The sequence below is a fragment of the Trichoderma aggressivum genome (assembly GCF_033847375.1).
Source record: "Trichoderma aggressivum f. europaeum strain CBS 100526 chromosome Unknown scaffold_076, whole genome shotgun sequence".
In the NCBI taxonomy this organism is placed as follows: domain Eukaryota; kingdom Fungi; phylum Ascomycota; class Sordariomycetes; order Hypocreales; family Hypocreaceae; genus Trichoderma; species Trichoderma aggressivum.
The window spans coordinates 4480-16691 of NW_026946442.1; the positions used below are offsets into that span (position 1 = coordinate 4480).

Here is a 12212-nt window from a genome sequence, read left to right on the forward strand (position 1 = left end):
CCTCATCCCCAGCAAACAACCCGTTCGTTTTCCATCCACTACATCTCTCTCCTATATCAAGATTTACAATTAATTCAAAGACAAAATTGAGGGTGACGGGCGATACGACCGCGGGATTCGTCACCCAACCAGGGGAATCAGCCGACCTGTCGTCACCGCGGGATGTGATTTGCTGCTTTTGATGGCATGTGATGTGACTTTTTTCGTAGGATTCTCGATACAACTACCTGAAGAGGTTATTAGCATTCGTCGGTTTTAAGCCTAAACGCCTGTTTTGTTACGACTTCCAATTGTACTGGCTGACGTGGAAACATCCAATCACATCTACTATGCCCAGGGACACCAACTGAGGGATTCATCAATCAATAAGAGCCTTCACGTCTACGTCCTACGATATAAATCACGAGTCTCATAAACATCTCGAAAGGCGACACATCAGACTATTCATTCACTCTACAGCTCCACAAGAGTCATGCCAAATGTGTTATTCCAGACCTCGTTTTTTTCTCTATCAACATACATGTTAACCCTCGAGGCAGAGCCTGTGCCAATATCGATGGATGTATCGTATGGCGGCCAAGTAAGTGACTGATAACAATGGATCACCACTCCCGTGTCCTTATGTGATATACGTTCAAACCATTAGAAAAGAAAAATAGAAAAGAGGCAAAAGCAAAACGACAAAATATCCGTCAACAGCAAAAAACCAAATAACCGATGACTTCGCAGGGATGCGAGTCAATGTCTAGTTGAAACCAATCCTGTCCTCTATCAAACGCCGTTTGAGTGCATAGGGCCTTTCACGTCTGTCATGCGTTCCGGGGACGGGCAGTCATTGACTTGCGCCTTGTCCGGGTCACAATGGTGCATGCAACAACAACACATGACGAATCTCTTCCTTCTTACCATCGTCGGTTGCCGAGCGGAAGGTTGTTGGAGTTGGCTGATAGACCGTGGTCAGCTCCAGACCCTGCCCTTGTTGCTCTACCATCGACGATACCCACCTCTGCCGCCGCCACGGCCACGGTAACCGCCGTAGCCGCGACCGCCGCCGCCGCCACCGTAGCGAACCATCTCAGCAAGGCGAGGGTCGATCTGCTGCTTGGCCTCCTGGAGGACATTGACAAGATCACGGGCCTGCTTCTGGTCTGTTTTGGGCGTGGTTAGTGCTTGTCCAACACACAAGGGTGATGAGGATGTAACTTACTGTCAGTGGTGAACAGCGTAATGGCGGTTCCGTGCTGGCCAGCACGGCCGGTACGGCCAATACGGTGGATGTAGTCCTCCGAGTTGTTAGGGTAATCGTAGTTCAACACATGGGTGATGTTGCGAACATCTTTGGATTACAGAAAAAGAAAGGGTTAGCAAACGAAATACGGGTATGTATAGCAACCTCCAGCGCGGAACGTGAAGAGACGGCGTCATGATAGATCGTCCATCTGTGTACTTCACTCCTTGGTAAACCAGGGCCAATCCAAGTGCGTTTTTTCAAAATGCCAATCCATCCTCTTTGCAGGGGGACATATTATGTGATCACGGGGGTCTTCAGGGGAGACTAAGAGCCTTGGGGAGACAGCTTGATCAGGGTCAAGAGATGCCAACCTCCACCTTTGTACCACGGGGGTGAGCAAGGTACAAGAATGGAAATACGAGTATAGCAGATGGGAACGCTACACAACGGATCAAGACTCCACCACATAATGAGAACCATAACCGACACGGTTTGGTCAGGCAGTTGCGCACAATAAAGATAGCCCCTAAACGCGAGAGTAAAGTATACAGCAAGTGCTTTTGCTGGAAGTTGCTAGAGAAGGGGGACAAAGAGGGCTGATACTTACCGATACCACGGGACGCCACGTCGGTAGCAACCATGATAGGGCTCTTTCCGGTCTTGAACTGGTCAAGGACCCAGTCTCGCTCGTTTTGCTGCTTGTCTCCGTGGATTGCTGAGAGTGTGTTAGTTTTTTTTGTCTTCAGAGTGTTTCTCAGAAAAGGTTGTCTTACAGAGAGCGGGCCAGCCGTCCTGGCGGAGGAACCGGGTAATTTCGTCTGCGATACGCTTGGTGCCAACAAAGATGAGGATTTTGTTCTCCTTGTTCTCCATGACCTTCTCGAGGTGCTTGATCATGCGGTCACGCTTCTCCATCTCGGTGACAACCTCCACAACCTGGGTGATTCTGTGGTTGGCGGCCAGCTCCATGGAACCAATGTTGACCTGGATAAAGTCTTGCAAAAAGTCGGAGGCAAGGGCGCGGACTTCCTTGGGCCAGGTGGCAGACCACATGAGAGTCTGTCGGTCAGGTCGGATCTGCTCGATGATCTTGCGAATCTGGGGCTCGAAACCCATGTCCAGCATGCGATCAGCCTCGTCGAGGACCAAGTAAGTCACACGGCGCAGGTTGGTCTTGCCGGCCTCGAGCATGTCGATGAGACGACCGGGGGTGGCAATGCAGACCTCGACACCTCGGGAGAGGTCACGGATCTGAGGGCCCTTGGGGACACCGCCATAGACACAGGTGTTGCGGATGCGCGACGAGCGACCAAACTTGGAGATTTCCTGCTGGATCTGGACGGCAAGCTCACGAGTGGGGGCAAGGATCAGGACGATGGGGCCGTCGCCAGGGGCGAGCAGGGGCTGTGCGTTGATGTGAACGATGGCGGGCAGACAGTAGGTAAGAGTCTTTCCAGAACCCGTCTCGGCAATACCAACGACGTCACGTCCAGAGAGCGCCATGGGCCAACCTTGGGATTGAATGGCGGTAGGGGCAGGGAAGCCCTGAGCCTTGACTTCGTCCATGACGTAGCGAGGGAAACCGGCCTCGTCGAATGTCTCGACGGGCTTGGGGACCTCACGACCAGCAATGGTCATCTGGTGTTTGCGACGGAATTCGTCGACTTCGGCAGGGGAGCGGGCGCTGACATCAGGATCCTCCTTGTAAAAGTCCTTTTCAAACTTGGGAAGGGTGGAGAGATCTGCATTGTCCAGAGTTAGTAAATTTGATGAAAAAAGAAAAAGAAAAAGAAAAAGAAGCAACGGATCGAAAGTACGGTGAAAACGCCGAGTGAAGACATACCCCAATCTTGCTTCTGCAGACCAGCGCCGAGGTGGCCCATTCGGTCACCGCCGCCGCCTCCATAACCACCACCACCACCACCACCGCCGTAGCCACCGCCGTGACCGTTACCGAATCCGCCACGACTAGACAGAAAATCTCGTTAGCAAAAGGCCCGCTGCAGATGTGAAGTGAATGTGCGAGGCCATCGATCAAGCCGGTGAAACGAGTGTTTCCAGCTGGCACGCAGGCATCGCCAAGAGAGGAGAATCTCAACTCTTGAGCCTGCGCAGATCAAGGACAAGGAGAGGATGAAACAACTTACCCTCCGCCGTAGCCACCGCCTCCGAAGCCGTTGCGGTCGCCGCCACGATCACCGCGATCACCACGATCACGACCGTAACCACCACCGCCGCCTCCGTAGCCGCCGCCGTTGGATCGACCGCCGCCGTAGCCAGACATTCTGCCGAGTTTTGAGTTGGTTCGCAAAGGAGTTTCAGTGAGGAAGGATGGGAAACGCGGTTGTCAGGTCAACTCGAGGGGTCAAACGAGTAGAACCTGGGCCTGGGCACAAGGGGGAAAAGAAAGAAACGCGTCAGAAAGACCGAGAACCAGCGGTTCCGATGATTTGCCTCTGCTGTGCGATGAGGGGAGATTGGATGAAAGAGAGAGAGAAGAAGCCAGAGGTTGGCGTCTGAAGAATGTTTGTTGCAAGAGAAGGAATTCGGAAAGCAGGGGGGATTCGGTCTGCGCCTAAGTTTTTTTTCTTGCCTGCAGTTTTTTTTTTTTTTGCGCTAAGAAAATCTCGATGGCGCCTGCCGGTACGTACCACTCAGGGTGGCAATTTGCTGATGTAATCACGCGTCATGGGCTACCCTGGAGCGAATCGAATTTTTTGGGGACGATGAAATTGGCCAATTTGAGTTGTGGTGTGGCTTTTCACATGCAGATATGGGATATGAGGGCAGGTGAGTTGGATTGAATATCTTGGCCATAAGATTGGGGACGCTGTGTTGATTGAGAGGGATGTTAGCCTGAGGTGGTGATTAACATGGTGTAACTCGTCTTGCGAAAAATTCACCGACGGTTCTACATCTCCCTCCATATATAACGTATGAATTCACTTCAAAGGACCATTCATGGGATCGTGCAGGCCCCAAGACAATAAACAGCATGTTTATATAGACACTACTCAGAAGATAGACACGGCAATTCTACCAAAGCACTGCACTATCATGTAATCACCCTCTGCAATTCCTACAACAACCTACCACAACTCTCCCCCAACCCCCGTGATATGTATGAAACAAAGAATACAGGTAGTAGTTACAAAACAAGGGAGGTATCCTAACCTCGAACCCAATCCGGCTTTTTATTAGTCTCCAGCCCAGGCGGTCAAAGACGCCTTCTCTATGTCATAAAAAAAAGAAACGATAAAACAAGTCTCCGCTCAACACACAGAACAGACGCCCGCGAGCAATTATGCATATGCGAGCTTCATGTGCCCCATGATGGAATAGTGGTTGCTTCAAAAGCTGCGGTCAACCAGCCCGCTCTCCCTGCGCCAATTTTAGATCTTCCTTCTCTCTATGCTCTCGTCTTCTCTTTCTCTTCTTCGCCTAAAGAGTCTACTCTCGGGAGACGTCGCGGCCGAAAGCCTTGGACTTGAGCCAGTCCACGATGACCAGGACACGGTTGCGTGCTGTAGATGGCGTTAGCAGGATGTACTAAAAAGGGGAGAAACTTATGCGTAAAAGAGGACTTACTGCTGAAGCACATGGAGAGATAGGCACTTCTCCAGAAGAGATAGGTCAGGCTACCACCGGTGGCCAGGTTGCCGTTCCACCAGCTGACGTCGGCAACGGCCTTCTCGCTACCAATGTAGGCCAAGCTTCCCTGGTGGCTGTACTTGAAGGGCTTGACGTCGCGAATCTTCTTGAGCTGTCTCTCCAGAAGCTCAATCTCCTGAGCAGCCTCGGCAGAGTTGCCGCTCTCAATGTTCAGCTTGCTGCTCAGCTCCTGGATGCGGGCCTCGTGGTTCTCAGTCTTGGCCATGTTGTTGAACAGCTTTCCAAGGAAGGTTCCCTCCTGAGAGGCAACCTGGGCAGTAGGGGCGTAGCCAGCGACGGCGCAGTCACCAACGGCCCAGATGTCGCGGGTTCCCTGAACGACGAGGTACTCGTTCACGGCAAGACCGCGGCGGGAGTCCTTCTGGGCAGCAATCTTGGTGGTGAGGTCCTTGATGATGGGGCGGACGGCGTTTCCGGTGGCCCAGACAAGCAGGCCGTAGGGGATCTCGACACGCTCCTTGGTACCGTCGGGGCGGGACACCTCGGCCTCGACAGCCTTGTCGGTGACCCTCTTGACCATGGTCTTGGTCTTGATGTCAATCTTTTCCTCACGAAGGGTGTTTTCGGTGTAATCGATGAGAGTCTTGGAGAACATGGGGAGAACGTTGGGCAGGGCCTCAATCAGGGTCACCTTGAAGCGAGGGCTGATGTCGGGGACCAGCTTCTTGATGTCCTCCTCGAAAAAGTCCTGGAGCTCGCCAGCGAACTCGACGCCGGTGGGGCCGCCGCCAACGACGACCATGTGCATGAGACGGTCAATCTCCTCGGGAGTCTGGCCCTTGAAGGCGGCAGTCTCGACGCAGTCCATGATCTTCTTGCGGATCTGCTGGGCGTCGCCAATCTCCTTGAGGAAGCAGCTGTGCTCCCGGACGCCGGGGATGCCAAAGGTTGCGTTCTCGGCGCCGACGCCAACGACGAGCATGTCGTAGGGGATCTCCGTCTCGGAGGTGGCGCCCTTGATCTCAGAGTTATCGGCAATGCGCACAACCTTGCGATCAGGGTCAATGGAGGTGGCCTCGGCTTCGTAGAACTTGGCGGCGGCCTTTTTGCCGCGGAGAATGGCGCGGACAGGCTCCATGATGGAGCGGTGCTCGATGGTGCCGGTGGTACATGAGGGCAGCAGAGGGGTGAAGAGGAAGTAGTTGCGGGGAGAGACAACGACGACGTTGTAGTTTTCGGTGTCGAGCTTCTTGAGGAGAGCAACAGATCCCCAGCCAGTGCCTGGTTTTTTTCGGATTCTCCGGTCAGCTTTGACATTGTCTCATCTCACACACGTTGAGCGCATCACGGCGGCATTGACTCACCCAGAATAACCAGCGTCTTCTTGTTGGGATCAGGCTCGTACTGCTCGTCGGGGTGGCGATCGTCGTAGATGTTGTAGGCAGTGAATCCAACGAGGCCAATGGCAGAGAGATAGGTCAGTCTCCAGGCCCATCTCAAGGTCCAACGCAGCTTGCCGGGCTTGGGCTTGGGGGCCTCGTCGGCGTAGGCTCTGCGGAAGGCGATGCGGCCCGAGTTGGCCAGCTTCATGGCGACAGAGGGCCGGGCGGCAGATCGCATCATCATGGCCTTGGTAGCCGTGGAAAAGGCTCGTGATGCGACGCCATTGGGGCCGATTGGGCCAGCCCGGGCGAGGGCTCTCATTGACTGTTGTGAAGCCATCTGCTTCGGGCTCCGGAACCGGGGATCAACACCACCACAGGGGGAACAGGGACTATAACAATGACAATAGCAGGGAAGACAAGGAACGATAAAAGGATATTGTCAAGACGATATTTCAAGTCGATTGTAGGAAGCGTGCGCTAGAGGATGGAGCTCGAGCTGTCCAGTGACTCGACCAGGGCAGAAGGCCTAAAAAAAAAGTTCAGGTTGATGACGCCCAAGAGCTTTAGCGGATCGAATTTTTTTCTCTATTTTTTTTTCTTGTCTAATCGATCCGCCTTCCCGCTGGAGAATTAATAACGCAGAAAATGATTGGGTCTGGCACCCACTTCAACGGTTGCTGCCCCTAGCACGGAGGGAAAGGCGATAAGGCATGCCAGAACGATAGAGAGACTGGAGATTAGAGCCATATCAACCAATTGATCACGACGATTCTTATACTTCCGGACCGGGACTCGCTGCAGACATGTGCCAGCGCAAAGCCTCCGTCCACTGCCGGTCCTGAGTAGTGCTCTCTTTCCGGGAAGCCGAGCCCTGCAAAGGACGTACGGACTTTTGTGCTCCGGGATACTGGAAGCTGGCTAGGGCAGACGGCGTTCTCTAGCCGGCGACACCAGCATCTGGTTTCCTCTGGTCTTCTCAGGTCTCATCGTGTCTCCTCCCCTTGACCTCTTCCATCTCTTTGGATTCTTTGAATTCGTCTTCTAGAGTCTCTCATCTACCATCTCACCGGTTTGATCCGTTGCGTTGTCTCGATGACGGACCGCCCCATCGAAGCCCCCGGATCCCGAAGCTGCTCCGGCCAGCGGCGCAGACGGACGGAGTGTTGGAGGCTCATCTCGGGATCTTTCGGAGGGTCCATGGCTGGGAAAAGGAGGAGAGCAAAGTAGCTCTGGAAAGCTAAGCGCACGCTATTATGTACGAGGGGCGTCTTGTCGCGATGGGTAAATTGAAGGCGGCTAGACGAGTTACGAAGACTTCAGCACGCCATTGGTCCGGTATCGCTGGATGACATTGCAAGTTGAACTGCGGCTGTTCTATTATGAGAAGCAGGCGAACCTGACGCATCTCGATGTTGAATCATGTACCGCGAAGCAGCCGGAGATGTACCACATGATAGAGTCACAAGAGTCATAGCCAGCGGAACTTTCCATCCTCAGCTTGCATGGAAGTTTCCAAGTGCATTCTCACGTGTGTTAGAAGCCGGCCGTTGAGACGCGCCCAATCACATGCACTGACGCTGGAAGATTCAACGACGTGCATGCGTCTCGTCTCTGGAGGATCTCGGAACTGAGGGTGTGCTGCTGTTATAAACCGAGGCAATTCAGAATTTCAAATCATTTTCAGCATCTCAAGTAGCAGCTGAATTGATTGAGCACCGCACAGGCGTGTCCTGTTGTTTCAACCATTTCACTCTTGTCTGATCTTCTCTGCTCCCTGCATGTGTCCATCAGCCCCAGCTGGTTGCGCCACCACCGCCCCCGCCTCATCTCATCCGGTCACTAGCCACACCGCCGGAACTCGCATCTCCAAGTACGTACTCGTAGATCCTGTCATCCTAACTCAACATCTGCTAGCGATATGAGCGCTCGTGGCGAATTCAATGCATCTACGCAATTGTTTTACGGCTGTCGACCCTGCCAGATGAAGGGGGCTCAACAGCTTCGCTCCCCCGTTCTCTCCATGGCAGCTCGACGAGTCAAGACTTGTTCAGTTTCATGCCCCAGCGCTCCCTTACACCTGAAACGCGCGACGATACACTTGGTGCTCCCGTTATAGCAGCAATTGCCTGTGCGCGTTGCATTTTGAGGCCTCCTTTTTTCGCAAGCATTCCCTTCTTGAGCTTCATATCCCTTTGGCTTCCCTTATTCTCCCTGGACTCCGTATTTCCCTGCTGTTTCCATTGCTCGGAGCTGCCGCCCGTCATGTAGAGATGCCCAAAACGGAAATCGTCAAAATAGGCCACTGTGGCGTCGTATCCTGGCTATATCAGACTTTTTGAGACGGAAAATCGCACATCAGAATGGTATGAAGCGCGGTGCTTGGACTCTGTTCTGAGGCAATCATGGGCAATATCGCCGTGTAAAATTGTATGAGGGAGTGTGTCAAGCTCGGCTCTCCTTGTACGCGTACGCCAGATTTGACCGTCCGTGTCCGTGTCCTTGCCCCCTTGTCTCCAGTCGAGATTCAGATTGGGTGGATTATCCCACTGACACACCCGTTCTCTTTCCTGTTACTGACGGGTTGCCCGCAATTTGCTGGGTTCGACGCGGCACTTTATGCTTTTTTTGGCGAGGGCTAGGATTGCACTCGTTCCCCAGAACGTGCCCGAGGAGGAGGCGCAAGATGGATCGACAACCTGTAACAGATTCGAGGTGAAAGCTCATTGGCTTCGAGTTTCTCTTCTCTATGCGGTGTTTCCTGACGGTTGCTCCGTCCCGGGTGTTTCCCCATTTTATTCTTTTGAAGATCCGGGAGGGCCAAGCGATATCTTATTAGCTCATCCCCACGTTTTTTCTTTCTTTTCCTCTTTCATGCTTCCTCTTTGAGAGAGGGTTTTTTCTTCTTTCGGCGTTTCTTTGTCTTTCTTTTATTCTTCGTTATGGGGATGGTTTCTTTCTGTTGATTTATTTTTGGTTAAAAGTGCAGAACTGGATTCTTACACGGGTTGGTGAATGGTTTGGTTTGGATAGTTTCGCTCTCTCTCTTTTTCCTTGATTCCGAAACCGAATATTTCGCATACTGTCATGAACCTGAACACGTTGATTGAAGCCGGTCTACATCAACGCTGCTCAAAAGCATAGGAGAGAAGGGGAATAGGTCATGGCGCCGACCTCAAGGACGGACAGGCGACGTTGGAATCCCAAGGGCGACATCAAACATCAGTTCGAAGCTAGCGCCGAAAACGCCAAGAAATCAGCAAGTGATATCAATTTGGGAGGAAAACTATGGCGAAGGACGCTCTTGGAACTATTGGGTCGGGACGGAAACAAGGATGAGGACGAGAGCGAAGACGAGAGCGAGAGCGAGAGTGAGGACGAGAATGAGCATGGGGACGACCGCTCTAATATTGGACTTCCTCTCACCAACCCCATCCCCCATCCTTCTCTTCCTTCTCTTCCTCAACCTCCTCCTCTGCCACCACTACCATCAAAACCACTTTCTGGGCTTTTCCATCCTCCCGAGTCCAGTCCTCCACCCAATTCAAACCCCCCAGCCGGAGCTCCGCCTCCCCAGCAACCTCCCCCACCTTCATCCTCTACCCCCCCTCAAGTATCCCCCACAGGAGTCACTGGGAATTTTGGATCTGCTTCGCCCTCCGCCAACCCTCGCAGAACTACACTCAGTGCAGCTCTGCCAAAGAGTACGTCTGGTGGTGATGATAGTGACGACGACGATGACGACGATGACGATGACGGAAGACCGTCGCCCACCCGATCTACTTTTTCCAAATCGACTCGATCCATCCTCTCTCTTACAGCCGCCATCTCGCCTTATGAGACATCAACAACCGAAGAGGGTGGGCAGAAATCCATCATTAGCAGCACCGAGAGCACAACTCGCTCCCTGACGACATCCACCACTGCGCCAGCACAGACTCCAGGAACGGCAACGAGAGTAGAGACGGCAGTGACGGGCATTCCAAGTCCGAATGGAACGGCAGCTATTGGACAGGGACAAGAGGCTGCGCGCACCTCTAGGCTAAGCCCAGGCGCCGAAAAAGCCGTCATTGCGTCTGTAACCATTGGTGCGTACATATCTTTGAGCAAGATTCATTTTCTGGATAACGCATAAAACTTACTGTTCTCAATGCAGGTGGATTCTTTCTTCTTCTGGTCCTGGGGCTGTTCTTCTGGCGCCGAGCATCTAGGCGTAAATCCGCGGGACGAAAGAATTCTTGGCCAGCCAATCCCCCCTCCGGCGAGACCTTGGCCGGCCCTCGGCGCGTTTCCACCAAAGTGGGCGAGAAGTTTACGTCTATGAAGGCCCATGAGTTCTTTGAAGGTCCTCGTCGCGTCTCCGGCAAAGTAGGCGAACAATTTACGTCAATGAAGGCTCATATCCGGTCGGGCTCCTTCGGATGGTGTAGCATCGCTGACGATGACGACGACACTCCCAAGACTGAGAAATCCGCGGCTCCGGTGGCGACGAATGCTGGTGGACTACTGGAAAGGAGATTGGGAACCATGACGCCGCCTCAGCGTGTTACGGTGAATTCATATGGGATGATTTTCCGCAAACCGAAGCGCGATTCAAGATTGTCGGACATTTTTCAGCCCAGGGGGCAGCAGAGGACGTGGCCCCCTTCTATACCTCCTTCTCCAGAGGTGCCTCCTTCTCCGGAGGGGATCAGGATACCAATCGTACGGCCTAATACGCAGCTGGCGGCGGCGGCACATTTGGAGAATGCGAGGAAGAGTGTGAACGCGGGTATAAGAAACATGCCGCGGACACCGAGGACGCCTTTGCGCCAGACTATTCGCATGAGCGACGTATCCTCTTTATCGTCAGGGTTCGGCGACGGGGATATTGTAATTATTCAGCCCCCTACCGCTGCCACGACTGCCAAGGCAGCCTACCCAGGTGCCGCTGACACGCATGTTAACGTCGTTGCCGTCAGAAGTAGTCCTGAGAGGAAACACTTTAGCGACCGATTTAGCAACCGAATCTCCCGGAGAGACACCGTCGGGACGAGTTCGTCGTCTGAGGATGGGCGGCCTCACTTTCGATCCATTTCGTCGTGGGTCGGCCAGCAGTCGCGCCGGGTGAGGCGAGCCGCGGCGAACAAGAATGAGGATGGGGTTCCTGATGTGCCGGACGTGCCGGAACAGGGATTTGATTTGATGATGCCTGATGGGCAGGAGCCGAGGAGAGTTGAGTCTTCGATGTGGAAGAAGACGTAGGGCGATGCTGTGTGGGTTAGGGGAATGGAGGTGGGAGCATGGTGGTTATAGCGGACAATAAAAAGGAGAGAAAATATAAACCTTTTCAACATAATCATATAGTATATTCCGTCTCTAAAGATTTATCTCTTCATTATCGCCTCTATGTTTTCATAACATCACACTAGGAGCCCCAAGTGTATTTCATCTGTCTATTTGTATGGGAACATTTCCCAAAAGCCAATCTCCATCTAGCGCAGTCATTAGTGAAATATCTCCATGATCAATAACTACTCGAAAGCTCACCTTTGTAGCATGTACGAAGATCTTGACGAGTTCTTCTATCCGGCTCGGCGACTGTAACCGGATATTCTTCTCGATGAGTTCTACGACCATCAGAGTTAGCCTCACATCAACTTTGAAAGGAACCAGGGGATAACACGCACCGCTCCCTAGTCTCACCGCCTCCACATAGTCATCAGCATTGTAGTTTTCGATCCACGCCCAGAAAGTGTTTCCTTCGCGGACGGTCGCCGCGTGTGCGTGCAGCATCTTTGCCACGGCGCCGTAGCCGAGGAGGCATGGCGCGAGGGCCATTTGGAGGGCGAGCCAGTCTTCGCTTTGGCCGACGTCGAGGACGTAGCGGGTGTATGCCGTGCAAGCTTATATGACGATGACATGTTAACAAGTGTATCTTTTCTTTCTTTTTTTTTCGGAGGAGGATGGGGGGGGGGGGGGGGGGGGGTTTCCTTTGTTTTATAAGG

At 53.1% G+C, this 12212-nt stretch overlaps 4 protein-coding genes across 4 annotated transcripts in view; 1 reads left to right on the forward strand and 3 right to left on the reverse strand.

Annotated features, from left to right (window-relative positions):
* Window positions 1–902: 902 nt before the first annotated feature.
* On the reverse strand, window positions 903–3515 carry Triagg1_10530 (uncharacterized protein; the record flags this gene model as incomplete). Its single annotated transcript, XM_062894612.1, has 7 exons — window positions 903–943; window positions 1005–1148; window positions 1208–1336; window positions 1839–1946; window positions 2005–2973; window positions 3075–3199; window positions 3379–3515. The coding sequence occupies 7 exons, from the start codon at window positions 3513–3515 to the stop codon at window positions 903–905; spliced, it is 1653 nt and encodes a 550-aa protein (XP_062750481.1).
* Window positions 3516–4681: 1166 nt separating this feature from the next.
* Window positions 4682–6565, reverse strand: Triagg1_10531 (uncharacterized protein; the record flags this gene model as incomplete). The annotated part of the gene is made up of 3 exons (XM_062894613.1): window positions 4682–4755; window positions 4820–6151; window positions 6208–6565. The coding sequence occupies 3 exons, from the start codon at window positions 6563–6565 to the stop codon at window positions 4682–4684; spliced, it is 1764 nt and encodes a 587-aa protein (XP_062750482.1).
* A 2823-nt stretch (window positions 6566–9388) lies between these two features.
* Window positions 9389–11469, forward strand: Triagg1_10532 (uncharacterized protein; the record flags this gene model as incomplete). The annotated part of the gene is made up of 2 exons (XM_062894614.1): window positions 9389–10313; window positions 10382–11469. The coding sequence occupies 2 exons, from the start codon at window positions 9389–9391 to the stop codon at window positions 11467–11469; spliced, it is 2013 nt and encodes a 670-aa protein (XP_062750483.1).
* A 191-nt stretch (window positions 11470–11660) lies between these two features.
* Window positions 11661–12212, reverse strand: part of Triagg1_10533 (uncharacterized protein) — a gene marked incomplete at both ends in the record, with an annotated part of 2329 nt that continues 1777 nt past the window's right edge. The window contains 3 exons of the mRNA XM_062894615.1: window positions 11661–11699; window positions 11755–11834; window positions 11895–12067. Coding sequence (XP_062750484.1) covers window positions 11661–11699; window positions 11755–11834; window positions 11895–12067 — 292 coding nt within the window. The remainder of the gene's footprint in view (window positions 11700–11754; window positions 11835–11894; window positions 12068–12212) is intronic.